Here is a 24,635-nt window from a genome sequence, read left to right on the forward strand (position 1 = left end):
TGATTCTGTAATGTAATGCTTTTTTCAAAGTTAATAATCTTTTTATTATTCATATCTGCAGAGCCTGTGTAGCTCAGTGGATGTGGCATTTGCACACCACGGCACTTGACTGCACGAAGGAAAACTTGGTTTCGAAATCTCTCGCACACAGGCAAACTGGTTTTTTCTCCAAGAAACTCGGGTTTTTCATCCCGTAAACTCAAGAAAATTGATTCTAGAACTCGCACTATTTCAGACATTAAATATGTTGTTTTAGGGACAATGAAATGCGGCACTTATTGGGCCAGTTATCTCTGATTGGGTATGATTGGGTACCAGTGGAGATTGAACTTCCCACTCAGTCTCCAAAAGTTAGATAGGGCTAAAACGGCCTCGCCTGTTCCCTATACGGGAATAAAAAGGTGTTAGCTAATTCTGATTCTGATATTCTTATCTGCTATTTACATTATCTCTGAAGTTTCCAAACCATCTTAATTACTGTACTTATATATACACACACACACACAATATATTATATATAAGTACTACTATAAGTAACATAGTAGTACTTATATATATAATAAGTAATACTATATTAGAATTTTTTTTCACAAATTCTGTACTACTATATTGTTTTTTGCATTATATTTATCTATATATATATTTTGCTTTTTCCTACAAAATTCAATTCTGATTATTGCACTATACCTTGATGTGTACTCTACTGTGCTATAGTATGAATCTAAGGGATCAAATGATCTGTCCAAGATTCATGTGTTGTTGTGTGTGTGTGTGTGTGTGTGTGTGTGTCTTTACTTTGAGTAGACAGTGGCTTTTCTTGACACTGGTTTTTTGCGTTTTCTTGAGTTTTTTTATCATTAAATTTAATGATTAAAAAAACCCTAATAATTATTATGCTCTATAATAATGATATATCTTTGTAAATGAGAATAGTTATTTAATAATAAATATATACATTTACATTGAACCAGCAAGCTTGTCTACATTATTTGTACTAATGTAGGTAAAACCAAGTTTCATTTTATGGCTCCTATAAATAGTCTTAATCCACCTCTTAAAGGTTGTTTTTGCTTTCTCATTTCTGAGCTCTTGCTTAAGAGAGTTAAAGATTCTTGGTACCAGTAATGTGAAATGGCACTGCAGGATACTTTTTTTGCCCGAGGATGCTGTGCTGGCTATTGAAGCTAATCCAATGTTTATTTCGATGTAAGAAGATAAGTATGCTGTAAAGGTATATCTTCCTGCCATTCAGGAGGATAAAGTGTTAACTGCAGTAAGATAAGTACTGGAATTTTGTTTAATATTCTGTTGTGTAGACTGTGTTATTTGCCAAGAACATTTTTGTATACCCCCTTTCCCCTAGCTACAAATTCCATACCGAATTCTTGAATATACCAGTATGTAACATCGAGTCCGTAAAAATTTAGGTTATACTATGCATTTAATGTTATACAATCTGTACAATGTGTACCTTAGTTTGTAACTGCTTGGATATGGGTTTTCCATTTTAGATTATGAACCACGTGTATGCCTAGATACTGGTAGGTGGACACCCTCTGAATGGTTTCGCAGCTGCAGTCACTTCTTGGGTTGCAGGAAATGGTGTGATATTTAATTGGCAGGATTACTTCTCTACACTTTAATTCAAATAGGATAAATTTAGTTTTCTGAATGTTTATTTTGATTTTGTTTTCACTTGAACCATGTGTGCAGGGTTAATAAATCAGATTCCATGTTATGCTTTAAAGTTGGCATCTCACTTAATGAGAAAACTATTGCTGTATCATCATCTAAGCAGATTAGGTTCCCTTTCAATTCTGTCAAACAGAGGTCGTTTATATAGATTAGAAATAAAATAAGTCTTAGAACTGAGTCTTGAAGAACTCCAATTTTGATGAGCTGGTATTTGTGCCATTTATTTGTACTGCTTGACATCTGTTTTCTAAATAAGTTTGAAACCTTAGGTGACACTTCCCTCTAAGTTTGATGGTTTGCAGTGTTTTTAATAGTATAGCATGATCAACAGAGTTGAATGCCTTCTTACCAACAACTCTCCATGTAAAAAATCTACTCCTCACACCCTTCTTCATCACTTCTTTATACAACTTCCTGGGATAGCCTCTCATTCGTCCCATCTTAACATCCAGTCTTTTTATAATTTCTTCTGTATTAATCTGATAGAATCCCTCAACTAACTTGAAGGTCTCTATCATATCTCCTCTTCTCCTCCTATCCACCAACTTCTATAATCCACATTCTCTTAAATGTTCTTTATAACCAACACTACAGAGTTCTGATATCACTTTGGTTATTTGTCTTTGGAACCTCTAGTGTATTTCCATATCACAATGAAAACTAGGTGACCAAATCTGAGTACAGTATTCCATATGTAGTCTGACCAATGCCTTATATAGATGTACCACCACCTCCTTATCCCTACATGTCAACGTACTTTTTATCATAGCAACAATACGATGTGAAGGCTTTGCAATACTTGCAATGTGCCCTTGAAACTTCAGTCCACTGTCCGCCATCACTCCAAGATCCCAAATCTCATCCACTTCCTGAAGTACAGCTCCACTAATACAGTGTAGTCTTATATCTCTGTATCCCAAAATTACACTTTGGGATACAGAGATATAAGTGTAAACAAAGTGTAACCTTGCATATATTATCTTAAAAACTGCATCCCCCCCCCTTCCCACTCATTTGTCTATTCAAATCTTCCTGTAGAAAATTAACATGAGTGCTACTCCTGATAATTCTCCCAAATTTGACATCATCAGTAAACATTTGAAGATCTCCAGTCAATCCACACAAAATATCATTAACAAACAAATTAAACAGTAGGGGCTGAAGAACAGAACCCTGAGGCACACCACTGGTCACCTTCCTTTTCTGATAATCACCTTCCAATTCATAACTGTTTGCAGTTATGAATTGCTTCTATTAGATGCTGCCTTATTATTTCCCATGCACTGTCAACATCTTTTCTGTACAATACATCAACCCAATATATTGATGCTAGTTGACTACGGAGCTTCTGGTAATCACCCACCTTATAGCTCCATATATAGACCTTCTTGATAACAACTTCTTCCTGTTTCTTTGTGATGTCTCCATTTCTTGGCATATTTTTTGGCAAAGTGAATCTTGGAAATCAGCTTCCAATGCAATACCTCATGATTAGTTCATGTTCCAAGATTTCTGACAGGAACACGGAGATTACACCTACATCCTGCTGGTAAGGTTTGAGAGCTATTCATTTGACAATCTTCTGCCATATAGGTACCACTATTTATAAAGAATGTGTTCATTTTGTTTACTGAAGTTTTCAGATTTGTCTAAATTGGGGAATATTTTCTGTTTATTCTGCTTATCCAGAAGTGAATCCAAGCATCTCCATTGCTTTCTTGGATCGTTGCCAATTTTACGAATTATGGAAGAATACTCCCCCTTACTTTTTTGATTTCTTTTTTCAAAAACTTGTTAAAAGATCTATATTCTCTTTCAATCTCTGCATTTCCAAGATTCATTTTATGTTTCCTGTATGGCAATTCTTGTTGTCATTTATTAAATTAATTAAATCTTTAGTTATCCATGTTTGTTTGTTTTTTTTTCTTTTTTTCTCTGTGATATCTCCATTTCTTAGCACATTTTTTGGCAGAGTGAATCTTGGAAATCAGCTTCCATGTTTCGTATGAGGAATAATCAGTTGTTTTGCTACTGCCTCTGTTATCTATGTCGTTATGTTGATTGATTTTGGCTATTAAGAAATTATAAGTTATGTGGTATTTGCATATTCTTTGTTATTTGTACTTTCTGTTGTGCTTCTTATGAAGACATGATTGACACATGAATGTTCATCTCCCACCTTCTCAGTTGGTTGGCAGATATACTGTCTGAAATCCAGATCACACATTATGTTTAAATATTCGTTGATTTCTCTATTATTTTTAAGCAAATCTATGTTTACATCCCTATGTAATAAACTGTTTAACTTTGATATAGTTCGCCCACTGATTAGAGATCCTTCGACACTTCTGTGCATGTCAGAAAAAGGAGAATCCATTCCAATAATAGGGTAATCAATCTGTCTTCTGGGATGAGTTTGTTTATTATTACAGGTCGGAAAATTTAGCTTTTCTTTTACGAACATTGCTGTTTTTAAATTGTAACTATTTTGCTTGTATAACAGTTGGAAAAATGTACATAGAGTATTAACAAAATTAAAAAAGGTATAGCATAAAACAAAAATTTAACTAAGTTTATTTTTGAGAAACTTTTCTATAAAATAAAATTAATTATACAGAAAAACAGAAATTTTTTCAAATGAACTTAGATCTTCTAAACTTACAGTTGAGAGAACTGAGTGTCCTAAACCAATTAATTATTTAGGACTTGTTGTGACTCTTTTAACAAACCCATGCAAAAAAAATGTTTGAAAAAAAATACCATTATCAAATCCTTTTAATCTTCGGAGTCATCTGACTCGGTGTCCGAATCACCATCACTTTCACTTAAACTGATCACCAAAGGTTCACATAATTCTTCGATAATTGTGTCTCTGTCCCAATACATATTTTCCAATGAGGTGACATGAGAGCAATATTTTCCCCAGTTTTGAACTGTAATACTTTCACTCGCCTGTTCTGAAAGCTTAAAAAGTTTCGACATGTCAATATCCCCAGTTACGTTGCGATGGCGAATGAAATTTTTCACTTCTGCCCAAACATAGTCAATAGCATTAATATCACAATAATATGGTGGTAGCCTCAAAGCTAGAAATCCACTCTTTGAGCATCGTGTCGAATTTAAATAGTTTAGTTGTGGGCGAGTTTCTTTTGACCAAATTAAGCAATTCAATTTTTCGCATATCTGGGGAATGAGAAATGTTATTTGCAGAGAGCCAATCCATAAGAACTTGCTTCTTATTAGACCAATTTGGAACTTTGTTTAATCGAATAGATAGATATGAAGCATTATCAATTATAACAACACTATTTTTTAGGAAGGTTTGGCATCAGTTTTTCTTCTGCCTACTTTTTGAAGATCGTAGAATTCATTTGCCCATGGTAATCTCCAGTAGTTGAATTGGCTTTGTATAGTAGGTTTGAATTCGGTAAAAAAAAACGATTCTCCACCCGCACACAAAATTATTATGTGCCGTGAGGCATTTCCAGTTTGTAGCACTCCACATTCTTCTTTAGACTGCCAACATTTTCCATAAGTTAAATTACTATCAATCCAAGTATCATCTAGATACACAATCGGTCTTTTCTCCTCCCTGAAACGTCTTATTGCTCTCAAATACTGCGTTCTAGATAAAACAATGTCACTTCACTCCATGATAAGTTTCCTTTTATTCTGGGACTTTTTAAAACAAAATCAGATTTCATGAAGTATTTTCCTTAAAGTTTCTTTTTTCCAAGGAAAATTAAATTTTCTTTAAGCACAGGAATCAATTTCGGGACAGTTGGCACTCTTTTCTCGACCACGTAAAATTCGTGAATAGTTCTTCTTATAATGTCTACATCAAAATCATTCAAAGCTACAGTTTCAGTAGTTTTCTTTCTCTGGCGTGGGCGAAATTTTGGTGGGTGGTAAATTTTGGCTTACCTTCACCTTTTGATTCCCTACGAATTCTTTTAACAGTCGACCCCGATACGCCCACAATTGCACTTGCACGTTTTATGACTTGAGAAAGGGGAACAAGGAGACGGCCTTCTGACGATTCTTTTTTTCAGAATGCCAGCACATTATTCAATATTCTTTTGCAAGAGCTACTGAAACGTTTAACAACAGAACTTGTTGACTATACTGGATCCATCATACAAATTAATAATAAAAAAATAATGCAAAAAAGCGGCAACAAAAATCAAGCTACTACTAGTACAGCGACAGACAAGAAAGCATGTGATTTCGCATGTTGGTGACCAAATCGTACATCCTTCATTTCTTTCTCCCCTTCAGCATGAATTGACTATTCTTGGCAAAATGCCAAGGAGAGACCTACAAACGGTGGGCATACTTTACCATTCAGTCCTCATTCTAGCTCCTCATTAAATTCACCTATTGTGTAATCAAGTGATATATTAGAATAAATGAAGTGTTATTTTCTTCATTGTGCAGGTGCAGTCATTCGCAAGCACTCATATAAAAGTTGCATGAGTTAGATTTCTGTGGGCATCTTTTGCAAAAATTAAAACTCCACCTGATTTGTTATATGCACTACAGTTAAAGAATGTGAAGTACCCTTCTTCTCTAACCCATATCTTAGATAGCACGATCATATCAGGCTTTGCATTGTTATGCTTCAGCATGACTATGATAGATATCGTTTTGATAGTTTAGGTCTTCCGCAATGAGTCTTCTGACTCCATAGAGATACCCGTATAATAATAATAATGACTAGAAATTCATCCAGAATTTGTCTTAGGCTCCTGATTTTTACATGTAGTTATATAGAAGTTAGTCAGTTTTAGATATAAAGGTTTTCAGGTCCTTCAATTCCTGTAAACATTCCATTGAAATGTCATCAATGTCCTCCTCCTCCATTAGAATCTAATGTTCCTCAGATCTTTTTCGTTCCTTATTCAGTGCGTTTTGGTTGAGTTCTTCTTACAGAGAATATTAATATCTTTAAATTTATTATTAATATATGAAGACCTGGGTTTTTTTGTATTCCTTAGCTTTTTTTTTAATCCATTTGTCTCTAGTCCTGCTCTCTTGAAACTTAACAATAATCAACTTGATTTTGGTTTTATTTATTACAGGTACTCTGTGAGCTGCCAAATCTTTGTCCTTCTTATCTTCAATTTGTAGATCTTCCATGGAGTCAACAGACTCATTGTGGGAGATTCATTCAACTGACAACATATTTATCATATAGAATCTTAAAATCCTTAACACTCCTCGCATTAACAACACATTCTGGTGATGCATTCCATTCACTGACAATTCTCCATGTAAAAAATCTACACCTCACACCCTTCTTCACCACATTTTTACTTAACTTCCAGGAATGACCTCTGGCCCTTCCCCTCTCACCTTCTATTCTTTTTATAAACCTCTCTGATTAATCTGATAAAATCCTCTCTCACTAACTTAAATGTCTCTTCCTCCTATCCACCAAACTCTGTAATCCACATTTCTTCAACCTCTCTCCATAGCCAGCATTCCAAACACCTGATATTATCTTAGTCACTCATCTCTGGATCCTCTCCAATGTCTCCACATCACATCGAAAACCAGGTGACCATACCTGAGCACAATAGCCCAAGTGTAGTCTGACCAGTGCCTTATACAGTAGCATAACCGCTTCTTTATCCTTGCATGTTAGAATACTTCTTACCATAGCAGTACCAAGATGTGCAACACTAGCAATATGCCCTCCAAACTTCAGTTTACTGTCAACCATCACTTCCAAATCTCTAATCTCATCCACTTCCTGCAGTATAGCACCATCGATATAGTACACAGCCTTATACTTCAAAATGCAACACCTGCACTTATTGATATGAAAACTACAATTCCACTCTTTTGTCCAAGTAAAAAGTCTATTCAGATCTTCCTGAAGGATTCAGCATCAGCAGTGCTACTTATAATTCTTCCCACCTTTGCATCAGCAGCAAATAACTGAAGATTCCCAGTCAGTCCACATCATATATCGTTTACAAACAAGTTAAATAGCAGGGACCAAGAACAGAACCTTGGGGCACACCACTGGTTACCCTTCTTTTTTTGAGACACTGCTCCATCATACACAACCTCATTCAGAGAGCCAATCTCTGATCCATCTAACCAGTATACTATCTATTCCCATCCTCTGCAGCTTGTACACCAATTTATCATGATTCTCCATTACCTAACACACTCGTCACCTTATCATAAAATGCAAGCAAATTACTAAAACAGGACCTACCCTTTACATATCCATGCTGACCATCATAAAGAATGCTATGCCCATCAGCCCAGTTCTGTATTCTATTCCTTACCAATATCTTCAACACCTTGACCAGAACTGCAGTTATACAGCCTGGCCTATAGTTGGAGACTTCTGTCTTAGAATCGTGCTTATGGAGTGGTACTATTTTGCCTTCTTTCCACTCCTCAGGAACCTACTCACTGCAAGACTTGCATTAAATAACCAGGTCAAGAGCATAACCAACTGTGGTGGACATTCCTTAAGAATATGTGGTAATATGTCATCCATTCCCACAGCCTTATTCACATCTAACCCAAACAACATCTGATACACCTCTGTTTCTTTCACTTCCAATTCTCCTTCCAATACTTGCCTCTCTTCTATATATATTGTACTGAATCATTTATACCAGTATGATATATGTTGATAAAGTGCTCATTCAATAATTCGCTATATCCTTTGCAGCTGTTAGTCTACTGCCATGACTATCCACGAATGCTAGTCTGCCATAATTATTCTTCCTCTTGCTTGCCATGTAGCAGAAAAATTTCCTTGAATTAACCTTGGTCTGACCAGCCAATATCCTCTCATAGGTAAAGCATGGTAAAGCATGGTAAAGAAAGAAAAGGTGCACCTTTTCTTTCTTTCTTTACCATACTTGTCACCTTTCTAGCCTGCACTTTATACTTTTCATGGATCTGATCACCACCAACTGTCTTGTACCTCCTCCATAACATTTTCTTTTCCAGCACAGCTTGCTTGATTTTGCTGTTCATCCATTTCACTCCCAGTCTATTTACTCACTTAACCCTTGGTATGCAGTCATACATTGCTTTTGTAAGATACCACCTTGTGAGTTTCCATGCATTGTCAACAACTTTTCTTCTCAGCTTATCTATCCAACGTACTGATGCTAACTAACTACAGAGTTTCCTATAATACCTGCTTTATGCTTCCACATTATCCATTTTTGGCAGTGACTTTTTCATGTTTCATCACTTCCCAAAAAAATACTTCATGATCACTCTCACCAACTCACGGCAGTGTCAACACTTCATTAACAACTACATCTTGTGAAAGTTTTCACCAAATCCAAAACATTAAAGCCTCTAGTTGCTTCAATCACGTGCTGCTTAAGATACTTATCTCTCAGACATTCCCAAACTCGTTCTTCTTGTTTCCATACACTATCTCCTCCTTCCAGTGTATATTCTTGTAAGTAAAGTCTCCCGTCACGATCACTTTCTTTTTACATTCCCAACTAATTTGCCTAAACATTTCACAATCAGTATTCTCTGCATTCTTTGGCCTATAACAGCATCCCATCAGATATACTAACCTGTTTATTTCAACTTCGCATCACACAGATTCAAAATCTGTGCATGCACTATCTTCCACACTTTGCAGACACAATTCCTCTGCTATCATTAACAGCACTCCCCCCCTCCTCTTTTCATATCTCTATCCTTCTGGAAAATTATATATCCTTCTAATTCTATTCCCGACATCACATCCTCCTCAGACAACCAAGTTTCACTTATTCCAATTACTTTTGGGCATACCATCTCAATCATGCCACAAAATCATGCTCTTATTTAGAATACCACTTACATTTGTACATAAACATAACCAATCGCTGTGTGTTTGAGGCCATTCTACCAGCACCAACATGCTCTATTCTAGCGCCTATTTCCCTGATCCTGACTGTGATTTCCATTTTTACCTTTCTCATTCTCACTTATGCATTCCATCGCCTTGTGCTGCTGCAAATTTGCTGCACACTAGAGCTGCTATGATTTAGATTTTCAGTAAATTTTACATGTTTTGGAAGTTAAGTTACTAATGAGTACGTGTTTGGCATTTCCATTTTGATTTTATTGAGAATACTTGGGATGTGTTCTGTTGACTCTTCCAGAATGCCTACAATTTCAATATTACTTGCCTTAGATTTTGGCATGGATTTGATGTCACTAATATTTTTTCTGAGTGTTTTGTTATTTTAGTTGATTTCTGGTTTCCTTCTGCTAGGATTGTCGTGTTATTCTGCAACAGTTCAATAGTTTAGATAAAATTCTGGAGAACCCACTGTTGTAATCTATGAAGGTTTTGATTTTGTCCCTTATTTTAGAATTATCCCTCTTTGATTTCTGTTCTTATACTGTTTTATCTTTTTGTATTTGTTCTCTGAAATTAATTAGGAGGTCCTTCAGTTTGAATTTTACCTTCTTTTATACCTGAAGTTTTATCATTACCAGAGCTTCAATGATTTAGATTTTCAGTAAATTTTACATGTTTTGGAAGTTAAATTACTAATGAGTACATGTTTGGCATTTCCATTTTGATTTTTTTCTCTTTAGACATCTTTCTAAAATTTGATTCTGTCAAACCTACACACACACAGACCAGAGAATATTGTAATAGTTCATTTTTATCAAAAGCCTTACCTTCACAAATCTTACAGATTTCTTCAAAGATATCCTTATAGTGACATTTGAAGGGGATTAGATACTATTGAGCTTTCTTCTTTATGTGCTGAAGGGCTATTTCAATGGTGGTGATATTATTATTCTTGGTTTATTATTACCAGTATCCATCACTCAGTTTTTGCATATTAATATTTCTAGAAATACTTGGATGATTTGAGTGATTTATGCATCTATTTTTTCGACTTGACAAATAGGATTACTTGAGCACTTTACTAAGTTAATTTATTATTATTATTATTTTGTAACAACTCCAAGGAGTGCAAAGACTCATCGAGGGAGGGCTCCTACTCTACAACTCTCTGTCTCCACCACTTCCATTCATCACCATCATCTACACCAATGCCATCTATTGCCACCACCACCACCACCACACTTTTTTTGTCTGTAAATTGTGTGTCCTGAAGGCCAATTTGTCTGTATGCAGGATGAAAAACCTGAGTTTTCGGGAGAAAAAACCCTACTACCTCCATATGAGATTGACTAACTCACCTTCATTTAAAAAAAAAAAACCATATAAAGATTCCTCCCATCATGATGGGAATCAAACTTAGGCTTTTCCAATCAAAGGGTGCAATGTACCGTCATTCTTCCATTTGTGCTATGGAGCAGATTTAAACACAGACACCATTTATAAATTGAGAGAGAAAAAGGGGAGTGACAACTTCACACTGTTTTTATTTATTTCTCATTTATTTAGTATTCTGATCAGTGAGTCTTCTTAAACATTTCATTTCTAATGCTCTGATTTTCTGCATTTCTTTCTGATCGAGTTTCCATGTCTTGGCTCCATATGTTGCCATAGGTATAATAATAGTTTTATAGACTTCTAGTTTGAGGCTTATTTAAATGCTGTTATTTTTCTATATCTTGTTTAATTCATTCATATCAGACCATCCTATGTTAAGTCTGTGTTTTACTGTTTATTTGTTGTCGAGGTTATGAGAAATGAGACTACCAAGATATGTAAATTACTTTAGCTGTTTAAGTATATTATTTTCTAAGTTTATTGAAATATTTTCCTCATCTTGTTGATAAGGTTAATGTTAAAAACATGTTAATGTTTTTAAGATTATTTCTGTTAATTTCATACAGAGAATGCTCATATAAATTAGATTTTTGTATTAATAATTACATGCAAAAATCTAATTTATATGAGCATTCTCTGAAAGAAATTAACAGAAATAATCTTTAAAATATGTTAATGCACTACTGCATTGCATACTATAAACATGTGATAAGGTGTGATTAATTGGTTGGGGGGGGGGTTTAAATCCAACTTACATAAAATTTGCAGAACATAACTGTTGTGTAGGTCAGGGACACTCTGTGTGTGTGTGTGTGTGTGTGTGTGTGTGTGTGTGTGTGTGTGTGTGTGTGTGTGTGTGTGTGTGTGTGTGTGTGAGAGAGAGAGAGAGAGAGAGAGAGAGAGACTGTACTTGTCATTGTTCTTATAGTTTTGTACACATTACTGTTCTGCTTTCTAATTTTGAGACAATGAAAAAAAGGGGTTGATTCTTTTCTTTTTTACTTCAATTTATCTTCAGTAATGTTTTAGAAAACTGTCAGCTTTTCACCTTTAGTTTGAAAATACAGCAGATTTTTTTTGTAGGATGCGCATTTCAGTAATATTACTGTTATCATTCATAAGACTTCCATGGAGTTTAAAAAAAAAAAAACTCATAGTGAGACGTCCTCATTTCACACACACACACACACACACACACACACACACACACACACACACACACACACACACACACACACAGCTCATCTTCTCATTGTACTGTGCTTAAATACATTCACCATCTCTGCACTCACTGCAGTCTGAGGCAACGCATTCCAATCACTTACCACTCTATGCAAAAATTTACCTTTTCCTTACTCTCTTGCTTACACACTCCTTATGCAGCTTCCAGGAATGGCCTCTTGTTCTCCTCCTTTCTTCCCTATTCTATGAAAAATCTCCATATTAATCTAGTAGTGACCTGTTACTGATTTATATGTGTCTCAATCATATCTTACTTCTCTCCATTAGACAAAAAATTGCATCTCCTCAGTCTTTCTTCATATTCATCCATCTAGAGATAAACCACCTTAGTCATCATTCATCTTTGGTTCCTTTCCAGTATCTCTTCATCCTTTTGAAAACCAGATGATCAAGTCTGTACAATAATCCATATGTAGCCTGATCAAGGCCTTGTACAGTAGAACTGTAATCTGTTTACTTCTACACATCAATGTCCTCCACATCATTTGCCATAATCCATTGTGCTCTCCTCGTAATTTTAGCAGTGTGTCCCCTAAATTTTAAGTGCTTATCCACCATCATCCCCATATTGCTTATTTCCCACACTTCATCTAAGACACTAATTGTATACTATGTATCCCATCTTTGCTTTCAGAAATTTAAAATCTTATACTTTGTGACATATTCAATACTTGGTGACTGTAAATCTACTTGATGAAAATGCCCGAAACATATCATATATAGATTGATTCAAAATGTACATTTTTTAAGTATTTCAGTTACATCTTCTCCTTCCTCATGCTTAGAAAGAGAATTATAAGTCACTACTTTTTGTCTTGTTTTCTACAGGATTGGAAATTTTACAGTGAGTATTTCATGCTTCAGAAAAAGAAATAAAGTGATAATACCGATGTGTGTATTAAAGTAGATGCTTCTAAACTGGGGTGTTTCTCTGGAATCCAATGGTATTTCAGCTATATCTTCTAAATTTAGCATCAGTTGAAGTCCCAAATGCTATTGCTGTTTATTACTTTCTCAAATAAGCTGCCTTAGAAATACTATTTAATAATCTTCTCGGTAGCATGTGATGGAATGTACTAGGGGTTTGAGAGTGCTAGATCTAGTAACTGCATCAGAGAATGAAACTATTACCACATTGCCACAAATTGATGAGAGTGATCATATAGTCTTGACCTGGGAGGTGACACTAAATGTGTGGCATGTTCAGTTAAGAGAGGATATATGTGGAAGTATATGGCTGGTAAGTATAACCAACTTGGGAGGTTGCTTAGATTAGTGCCTTGGAATGTGAAACCGCAAGGACTGGGTGTTGATAGTGCATGAGAAGTGGTAGAGGAGTGTTTGAGGGAAATAATAGCAGGCTGCATATCTACAGTCAGGAAAATAAATCAAGTGGGAGTTAAATGGATGAATACCATCATTAAGCTGGAGCTACAAAAAAGAAAAATTTGTGGAGGGAATTCAAGGAGAAAGATGAACAGCTAGCACATGAGCAGTACAAAGCACAGGCCAAAAGGGTAGTAAGAAAGGCAAAAGCAGAGTATGAAAGGAAGTTAGCAGTACTGGCCAAAGATAATCCCAAAGAGTTCTTTTGGTATGTCACAAGTAAAAGGAAGAATGTTTATCACAGAATGATTTTAATAAATGTCAGTAGTAGTGGAGTAACTGAATCTGAATCAGTCGAAAACATAAGGATAGCAAGGACTCTGAATTGCTAAGTGAAGACTTTGCAAGAGTGGTGAGGATATTGCATTAACAAGAGAGGCAAAGACTTATATAGAATCTGAGGTAAATGAGCTGGAGGTGTATAGCATATCACAGAACCTTAATGTAAATACAGATATAGGATTAGATGGTATACCAGCTCGCGTTTTACAAAAAGATTAGAGAATTGGCAGTGCTTTTGACCACATTGTTTTATCTATAGCTCTGGGTTAGTCGCAAGGGATGGAAAGAGGGAAAAATAGTTCCATTGCATAAAGAAGGCTACAAGACTAATGCAGCAAATTTCTTACTGATTAGTATTACTATTATTATTACAATTATTACGGGCAACTCCAGGGAGTCATTAGACTCATCGAGGGAGGCCCCAAATCATATTCATCACAACTATTTGACATTCATACAGTATCTATCATACCTCGCCTTAAACTCATTCACTGTCACAGCATCCACTACAGACTCAGGGAGCGCATTCCACTCATTCACTACTCTAAAAGTAAAGAACCCAGCTCTAACACCTTTACTAACCACACTTTTGCCCAGTTTCCATGGATGTCCCCTAGTCCTCCCACAACCAGCCCTGTTCTCAAAAATATCTTCTGAATTAATTTTATAGAAACCCTTCAGTAATTTGAATGTCTCAATCATATCTCCCCTCCTCCGCCTATCAACCAATTTTTGCAACCCACAAATCCTCAACCTGTTCTCATACGGTTCATTCCACAGACCTGCTATCATCTTGGTCACTCGCCTCTGGATCCTCTCCACATCCTCCCCATCAAGAAGAAACCTAGGTGACCAAATCTGAGCACAGTAGTCTAGATGGGGTCTTATCAAGGCTCGATAGAGAGGAACAATAACCTGCTTGTCTCTGCTTGTCAACGTATTCTTCAGCAACCAAGTGATTTGATGAGCTGTTTTGGTCACTTTTGCAATGTGTCCCCTAAATTTCAATTCCTTATCCACCAACACTCCTAAATCTCGTGCCTCATCAATTTCCTGGAGCAGGGTTCCACCAATGCAGTAAACTGCCGCCAATCTTTTCACCCCAAAATGCATAACCTTACATTTTGCCACATTAAACTGACATCCATTCTCCTTAGCCCAGACCTCCAATCTATCCAAATCATCCTGCAAAATTTTGACGTCATCTGCATTCACTATTGCCCTACCCAACTTCGCATCATCCGCAAACAAATGAACTGTTCCTCTCAGATCATTTCCTATATCATTTATGAACAAATTAAACAGCAGTGGTCCAAGAACAGATCCTTGTGGCACACCACTAGTCACAGGCCGTCTTGTGGACTCTACTCCCGAGTAAACCACTCTCTGATATCTCTCCGTCAACCACCCTCCTATCCATCTCACCAACCCTATGTCCATTCCCATATGCTGCAATTTACTGATTAGAATTCCATGTGGAATCCTGTCAAAGGCCTTGGCAAGGTCCAGTAGAACCACCGTAAACCCATTACCCTTATCCAGTTCAGCCGTCACTGTGTTATAATACGTGATCAAGTTACTGAGGCATGACCTACCCTTCACAAAACCATGCTGTCCCCGATACAGTGTCCCATTTTCTTCTATCCAATCTTGTATTTTCCTCTTGACTATTTTCTCTAAGACAATGATTCCTGATATGCTAATCGGTCGGTAATTTACAACAGAAGTCTTGGAACCACCTTTATGCAGTGGAACTATTTTCCCCTCTTTCCACCCGCTCGGGACTAACCCAGACCCGAGACTCAAATTAAACAAAATGGTCAAGGGTACTGACAGTTCTTTAGCTGCTTCTCGTACAACACGAGCTGGTATACCATCCAATCCCACAGATGTATTGACATTGAGGTTATGCAATAGACTACTCACCTCCACTTCATTAACCACAAAATAGTATATCATAGTCTAGGTGCTGGAGAAGTTAGCCAAGAGCAATATACAGGAATGGATAGACAGAAAGGGTGTACTATGTGTGTGTGTGGGGGGGAGACATGGTTTTGTGGAGGGTAGGTCATGCCTCAGTAACTTGCTCATGTTTTATAATACAGTGACAGCTGAGTTTGGATAATGGTAATGTGTTTACAGTAATGCTGTTGGACTTTACAAAGATGTTTGACAGGATACTGCATGGAATATAATATAATAAATATATAAAAATAAAAAATTATTAATGATACAAAATTAATTATATGCAGTAAATTATTTTTCTAGTTATTTTTTTATAATAAAAAAATCATATTTGACAGCATTGAAGTTTTCCTTACTTTATTCTGCCATTATAACAAACTATAATTTTAATGTAAAAATGACTACAAGTACAAAAATACATTGCATATATTTAGTCTAACATCTCTATTTAAAATTCAGAAAGGGTTAGTTTCTTGTTTTCAACAGCACTGACTCTGAGAAGCTGTAAATGTGAGTTAATCCAGTTTAGTGTTCTCCTGAGTGTGAAGGATTATCATACTTTATAACAGATATAATTGATTGTCAGTCCTTCTTATTGATGATTCTTCAAATTTGTTGGTATGCTTTACATCAAGGGGTCACCAAACTTCTTTGACTGTCGACCCCTTCAAGAGTTTCTTGACTTTTTATCAACCCCCCTCTATTTTACTATTATGTAATTATAATAGGATAAGTAAAAAAAGATGTTTATGTGAGTTTTTAGATTGTTTATTTTATAGTTACAGTGTTTATTGTATATATAATATAGTATATATTATTATATTACTACTACTATTAATATCACTGGTATTACTACCAGTCCTGCTCAACTCTTCAACATAGAGAAGTTTAGTTCGTGAATGAATAACGATTGAATTATATGTATGTTGATGAATTTTAGAACATTAACGCTCACTTGTATGTCAATGCACAAAAATGAGACTGGGATTGAATACGTGTAAGTAAATAAGAACCGCGCACGTGTTGCAATCTCGCTCCCACTGCGCCGGCCGGGCAAGGACCACCAACATCCGTTTATTGGTAAATACGTCATTTTGGACTACTTGATTGGCCTCTAACTATTTTCATGACCTTGCTCCATCTTACAGGTCCTATTCATGTCACTGTTCCCACGATTCACTCTTAATTGCATTGTCATTCAGGATGGAGGTAATCCAAGTTAACCAAATTAAATATTACCTGTACAATGATGTCTTATATTTTTCTATCGACCCCTGAACCCAAATCGACCCCTAACAATGTTATATTGACCCCTGGGGATCGATATCGACCACTTTGGCGACCACTGCTTTACTTCTATATTTTGGGATGTCAGAACATGTGTCTGGCATTCATCGTAGTCATTCTTCCTTTCATTTGCCTTGTAGCAGAAGAACTCTTTAGGATTTTCTTTTGCCCATCCTGTTAATTTCCTCCCATAATCTGCTTTTGCTTCCTTACCATGCTCGTCACACTTCTTTCCTGTTCTTTGTACTGCTCAGTCACTTTTCTTATATATCCTATGTTTTCTTTCTTTATATATATACTAGGGGGTCTCTGATGCCTACGGTGCCCCCCCTGCAATGATGTATTTTCTTCACTGCCGACTAACATGCAATTAACAAGACAAAAAAAAACAGAGACTTTATTGAAACGTTATAAGCGCTCATCATACTTTCACGATCGATTAACGATTGACTGATTTCGATCGTTCTTTGTCCGCTATGATGCATATAGCATTCATTTGTTTTAGGCAGTTGTCATCGCCTACTTTTCATCACCTAAATGTATTAGGTCGGTTATCGGCCTCTTGCATTCAAAGCGTCAGTATGTGCCGTTGCATTGCAGGTTCTTACGCATTTATTCGTTTACTAACAAGCAAGAGTGGTGAGCGCTCTAATTCTGATCTGCGCACCGCTTTGAATAATAGGCTATATCTTCGGGAATTTTTCGAATTTCTTGATAAAAAGTTAGGAACAGATTTTTAAAAGTACATACTTTCAGAAAATAATATTAAAAAATCGATTTTTTTGATCCTCTAAATAGTACTGCCTCCTTAAAACTATCAAAAACTTACAAATTAGCAAAAAGAAAATGCCATAGAGGAAAAACCTGACGTGATAGAGAAAAATGGGTTTGATTTTTGAAATCAGCGCACCGAAATTAGTAAAAAACAAGTGTCAGATCATAATCAGCAGAAAAAAAATTTTTTTTTGTTGGCCAGTGTAATTAATCAATATACCTTTGACCCACTAATTATAAATCTCTCATATCTCTAAAACATTGCACTCTGCTAGAAACTTAAATTTTAAATGTGAATCAAGTGATTAAATCAAATGCATCAGTATAAATAACAGTATAAGTGGATACAGACTTGTGACTACTCTTGACATCGCATGCATTTTAACCTAGCTAGGGTTAAATGTAAGCAAAATAAGCTAAGGATTACTCAAAATCAAGAGATCACCATCAATTGTAGATTTACATAATTAAATGAGTGTGTGCACACACAGTGCACCATCTGTGGCAACCCAGTGAACTAGTCGAGTCATCATGAGAATTTCAAGTGCATTGTAATTTTAGGTGCTGGACCATCCGTTGCCAGAAAATCGGTGGTATGCATGTAGTAGTTACAACTATCATCAGGATAATCTACAGTAATGTAACAATAATAATTATAATGTAATACAGTAATAAGAAATAATTTCAAAATGTTTTGTACAAGTTTTAAATCTTTCTCTCCTTGTCTTCCACAATTCAAGGGTATTGGAACACTTCGACCTACTGTGCCATCTCCTACTGCCACATCTATCCTCCTGAAGCGTGTGATTGCTTTCTTGCCAGAAGAGCACCCAGACTACAAAAGAGCTTTGGCATTACTTGATGCTATATAAGAAAGGAGAGAAGTTGCAAAAAAAAAAGTTTTCAAAAGTGTAATCAGCTCTCAAAAATGTAAAAATAATTTTTGAAATCCATGTAAATATCAGCATAAATGAAATGTTTTCACCATCTTTTATTTGTGATAGGCAATTTTTACAGATTCTTATTAATAGTGATGGTTGTAAAAAAAAAAAAAAAAAAAAAAAAAAAATGTATGAATTTTTTAAAAAACACATTAAATTTATAACTGGTGTAATTTCAACTCATTTAGATATATATATACTCATCTAAATATACATGCATCAGACAAAGTCATAGAATTCTTCCCCTCCATATTCCTGCATGTATATATTCGTAATGTAGCTACTATTGCAGTACATATTTTTCTGTTATCTTAAAGTAACAACTTTAAACTGACTATAACTGCCACAATTTTAATCAATACGTATGTATTGTTTTTGGTGTATTACAGTGATCTCTCAGTCATCTGACCTCCAAAAGAATGAACCTTCAATTAACCACTCCTTGAATGGGTTAGCATACCTGACTACGAATACCATGTAATTGTACCTCCAATTATCCAAACAACAAATTGCTTTCCTGCTGTGGTTTAATAACTGACTGATTACTGTACTTATATATATTTAAAATCTAATTATTTTAAAATGTACAATAATTGTAAAATTAAACTTATGTATCTAGAAAAGTTGGGATTGAAAAGCTTTATTTTTCAGTTATAAGTTTTTCTGATTACCTTTTATATATTTTTGTAAAATTATTGAAACAATTATTTCACTTTATAGAGAGAGGAATATAAGTTGATGTTTTGAAGAGAATGAACAATTTTACTGTCTTCTAAAATCATGTTCCAAAAAAAAAAAAAAAAAAGGGTAGTTTCAAAGAAATATAATTTACTGCTTTTGCTGTTTTTTCCTTTGCTATATATAATTGAACAAAAGAATAAATTATGTTGCTTTTGTTTTTATTTTATTATTATTATGACAAGTAGCTAAGTATGCCTAATATAATATTGTATTGCTGCTTCTTTTAAAATTGAAAATAAGAAAATCTGTAAAACTGGATTTTAATTTAAAACTGATTATTAAACTTATTTATTATAATAAATATGCTGTCACTTCCTTGGGTGACTTTTCTTGATTATAGTTAGAAATGTAATTTTATATATGATTTTGTGTTTCACTTTATTTTTTTCTTAAGTATAATTTTATTTAAAAATAGTGAGCAAATGGAGTAAATTTTCGATGTGCTGATTCATACAATGAAAAAGTTTTGTATATAAATTTAAATAAATAATAGAAAATATCTTGCATTCAGATCTTAATTAGCAGAAGGAAAGTAGTGTGCCAGTTTAGTTATTTTTGTAAGAAAGTAAAATAAATAAAATACTTTCAAATCTGAAGTCAAAAGTAGTCAGATTTCATTTTCTTTCTCTGGTTTTTCTGATTAGTCATAAAATATTATGCATTGCATTAATAGAGGTAATTACATAGTAATATTCATACTCTGTATTTATTTTTTTATCTGCCCTCTGATCAGAGGATTGGGCTTGGCCAAATTAATATTCTGTGGCAAGAGATTTGTTTTGGCCAAAACAAATCTTTTGATACCTCATTACAGTTAGTATGCTGTATACAGATGAGTGATTTTTTTTTTTTGAAAATAATTAGCACTTGTTGATTATAATTGATAGTTTCTTGTTTTATGTGTGCACAATTAGGTCTGTTTATTTAGTGAGTTTCATGTATTGCATAATTATAGTGTGGTACACAGTGAAATAGAACAATGACAGGTAAGATGTTGCTGTTTAAAGTGTCCAACACAAGTGGTTTTGTACAACATTATATGTATATGCATTGTACTCATTATTAAAGGATGGAATGGTTTGTAGTTCATAAGTGAGAGATTTATGAATGCATGTACTAAACAAACACTCGTAATAACCATAGTAATAAGATTTAATAAGTAAATATTTCGTCCTAAGTATCTTAGGACATCGTCAGTACAGTAATTCAAACAATACTAGGAATAACATACAGTTAGGCGCATGGTTACAATGGAATCCCAATATGCATGCAGTAGCATGTTATAGAATTAAATTAAAATATATCTGGGGGGGGGGAAGCAGATTACATTAAAATAAGATAACATATAAAAATTATTTTACACAATTTTGTATGAAAATTGTGCAAGGCGAGATTTCTGCAGTTTGATAAGACAGATATGGTCTTGATGTTCCGAAATGCATTTATGAATTTTTCTCTTACACTCTCTTACACTTGTGTGGACTTGAATGAAGTTAAGAGTGGTAAGATATATGGTGATTCTATGATTAAGGATATGGAGAGTGGTATGCATGAGGAGTGCTTGGCTGGTGGGACAATAGAAAGAGTGGCTTTAGCAATAAAGAGAGGGTATGAAGCAGACAAGATGATAGTTATGGTGGGTACAAATGACCTGAGTGGTGGTATAAATTGGGTAGGAAAAGATTTAAGAACATTGTTAGATATTGTGAAGAGGAAAAGTGTCAATGGGAGGATAGTGTGTGTGCTGCCTCGTTTTGACAATTACGAGTTAAGTAGACAAGTGATGATAATGAATGATATGATTGCAAGAATGTGCAAAAAAATAGGTCTGGAATCGGTTGATATTTGGAGCGTGTTTGAAGGAAAAAGACAGTTGTATGCTAGAGATGGACTGCATCTTAACATGGAAGGACATAAGCGATTGAAGAAGTTATTGTTTTCTGAACAGGTTGAAGTTATTGGGCAGGGAAACTAATATTGAAAAGGTTGAGTGTAAGAGAGAGAAACTTTAGCACTGATTGTGTATTTATTGATCCTTATAGGCAGAATAAATTGCAGAAGAGAGGGGATAAAAATCGACATAGGACTACGGTAGTTAGTGACTTATATATCAGTTCTAAAGCTGGTACAAGATCTAGAGGGAATCTGCAATTTTTGTATACCAATGCTAGAAGCATTCGAAATAAGAGAGAAGAATTTTTGGCATTAGTCAGTGAAATCTCACCAAAAGTTGTAGGCATTAGTGAAACTTGGCTGTCAGCAGAAGATGTGGTCACTGGAATTGAATGTGATGGGTACAGTATTTTCAGGGAGGATAGAGAAGATAGAACAGGAGGAGGAGTACTGTTGATGATAGCTGATGTGTTGCAGCCAAAGAAAGTAGTATATCATGATGATAGACATTTGAATGAGAGTTCATTTGAGGAAGTCTGGTGCGAAATAGTGACCAACGCAACCAAATATACAGTTGGATGCTGCTATAGGCCAGGGAGTACGGGGGGAGATATTGAATTCATGCATCAGCAACTTAGTGCAATGAGTGAAGGCTTAGTGATTATTATGGGGGATTTTAATTATGGTGATATCAATTGGAAGGAGGAAATATCACGTAGCAAAAAGGAAATGGAGTTCATACATCTTCTACGAGATAATTACTTGAAACAGCACGTAACTGAAGGGACACGTGGTGTGAGAGTGTTGGACCTGGTTATTGGTTCAGAGGTTATATGCATAAGTAAGGTGTCCTCGTTACCTCCAGTTGGTGAAAGCGATCATGTGGTATTGACTTGGGAGGTTGCAAAATCTGTGGATTTTTCTATTAAGAAGGGGTATGTACGGAACTACAGGTTAGGCAATTATAACAAGCTTCGGAGTGAGCTTGCAGCCATCCCATGGCAGAACATATTGCAAGGGAAAGATGTTAGCAGTGCTTGGGATAAAATCAGCGGGTATCTGAGGAAAGCAATATCAGATTGTGTCCCCATGGTCAGGAGGTCAAACAAGGCAGGCATTAGATGGATGAGCAGTAGTATCAAGCTTGAACTGCAAAAAAAGAAAATGTTATGGAGAATTTACAAGGAGAAGGGTGATCAGGACACCCATGAGCAGTACAAGGCTCAAGCTAGGAAGGTTACCAGCATAGTAAGAAAAGCTAAATCAGATTATGAGAAGACCTTAGCCAAAGAGATCAAGGGTAATCCCAAAGAGTTCTTCCGCTATGTGGCAAGTAAGAGGAAGAATGACTTCGGAAGGATAACCTTAGTGGGTGCTGATGGTATTGAAGTGACAAAATCAGATGTAATAGTCGAGTTACTGAGTGATCACTTCTCGAAAGTCTATCACCCATGTGAGGATATCTCTACACCTATAGCAATACCAAATGTGAGAATTGAAGCTAAAGAATCAGAGGTATTAAATATATTGCAAAACTTAAATGCAAACACTGCAGTAGGCTTAGATGGAATATCAGCTCGGGTGTTGTGTGAATGTGCAAATGAATTGTCAACCCCTCTTACCTGGATATTTAATTTAAGTTTGAACTCTGGTATGGTCCCTAGGGAGTGGAAGTTAGGCAAAGTGGTTCCTTTGCATAAGGGTGGCTCTAAAACTGCGGTATTGAATTACAGACCAATCACCATCTCAGGAGTAGTGGTAAAAGTATTGGAAAAGTTGGTTAAAGACAAAATTCAAGAATGGGTGGATCAGGATATGATACTCTATAGAGGCCAACATGGTTTTGTTAAAGGTAGATCCTGCCTTAGCAATCTATTAACTATTCATAATAGAATAACATCTGAGTTGGACAAAGGAACTGGCTACACAGTGGTACTTCTGGATTTTTTATTATTACTATTATTACGGGCAACTCCAGGGAGTCATTAGACTCATCGAGGGAGGCCCCAAATCATATTCATCACAACTATCTGACATTCATACAGTATCTATCATACCTCGCCTTAAACTCGTTCACTGTCACAGCATCCACTACAGACTCAGGGAGCGCATTCCACTCATTCACTACTCTAAAAGTAAAGAACCCAGCTCTAACACCTTTACTAACCACACTTTTGCCCAGTTTCCATGGATGTCCCCTAGTCCTCCCACAACCAGCCCTGTTCTCAAAAATATCTTCTGAATTAATTTTATAGAAACCCTTCAGTAATTTGAATGTCTCAATCATATCTCCCCTCCTCTGCCTATCAACCAATTTTTGCAACCCACAAATCCTCAACCTGTTCTCATACAGTTCATTCCACAGACCTGCTATCATCTTGGTCACTCGCCTCTGGATCCTCTCCACATCCTCCCCATCAAGAAGAAACCTAGGTGACCAAATCTGAGCACAGTAGTCTAGATGGGGTCTTATCAAGGCTCGATAGAGAGGAACAATTTTGCTAAGGCTTTTGACAGGATACCCCATAGAACACTGTTACGCAAATTGGAGCAGATGGGAATGGATATTAAATTGGTGATATGGATAGGAGAATGGCTCAGGGAGAGATACCATAAGGTGGTGTATGGAGGAGCCGAGTCCAGAATGAGGCAGGTGACCAGTGGTGTGCCTCAGGGCTCTGTGCTTGGGCCAATGTTGTTTAATTTGTATATAAATGATATAGGAAATGGCTTAAAGGGAGATATTCAGTTGTTTGCTGATGATGCAAAGTTGTGTAGTGCAATAAAAAATCAAGCTGATGTTGAAAGTTTGCAGGAGGATTTAAATAAGCTGGTAAAATGGGCAAAAGAAAATGGATGTCAGTTCAATGTGGAAAAGTGTAAAGTCATGCATTTTAGGATTAAAAGATTACCAGCTGTGTACTACATCGATGGAAAGGTACTCCAAGAGATTGATGAGGCTAGGGATTTAGGGGTATTGGTAGATAGGGAGATGAAGTTCAGAGGACACATTGCTAAGGTGTCCAAGATTGCACATAGGATTACTTGGTTGTTGAGGAACACACTGACATCCAGAGATAAAGAGGTTATTATTCCCCTTTATAAAGCATTGATACTTCCACATTTGGATTACTGTGCTCAGGTCTGGTCACCTGGATTCCTTGGATATGAGGAGGTTGTGGAGA

General features: G+C 35.8%; 1 protein-coding gene across 2 annotated transcripts in view; it reads left to right on the plus strand.

The window, feature by feature from the left end:
- Rab3-GAP (Rab3 GTPase activating protein) overlaps nt 1–20,147 on the plus strand; it is a 732,105-nt gene extending 711,958 nt beyond the window's left edge. For both annotated transcript variants that reach the window (XM_090399255.1, XM_090399256.1), the window contains one exon: nt 18,616–20,147. In XM_090399255.1, coding sequence (XP_090255381.1) covers nt 18,616–18,747 — 132 coding nt within the window. In that variant the 3' untranslated portion in view covers nt 18,748–20,147. The remainder of the gene's footprint in view (nt 1–18,615) is intronic.
- The last annotated feature ends 4,488 nt before the right edge of the window (nt 20,148–24,635 follow it).

The sequence above is a fragment of the Typopeltis vanoorti genome, chromosome 10 (genome assembly GCF_054136105.1).
Source record: "Typopeltis vanoorti isolate ZY-2024b chromosome 10, IOZ_Tvanoo_1.0, whole genome shotgun sequence".
NCBI lineage: Eukaryota > Metazoa > Arthropoda > Arachnida > Uropygi > Thelyphonidae > Typopeltis > Typopeltis vanoorti.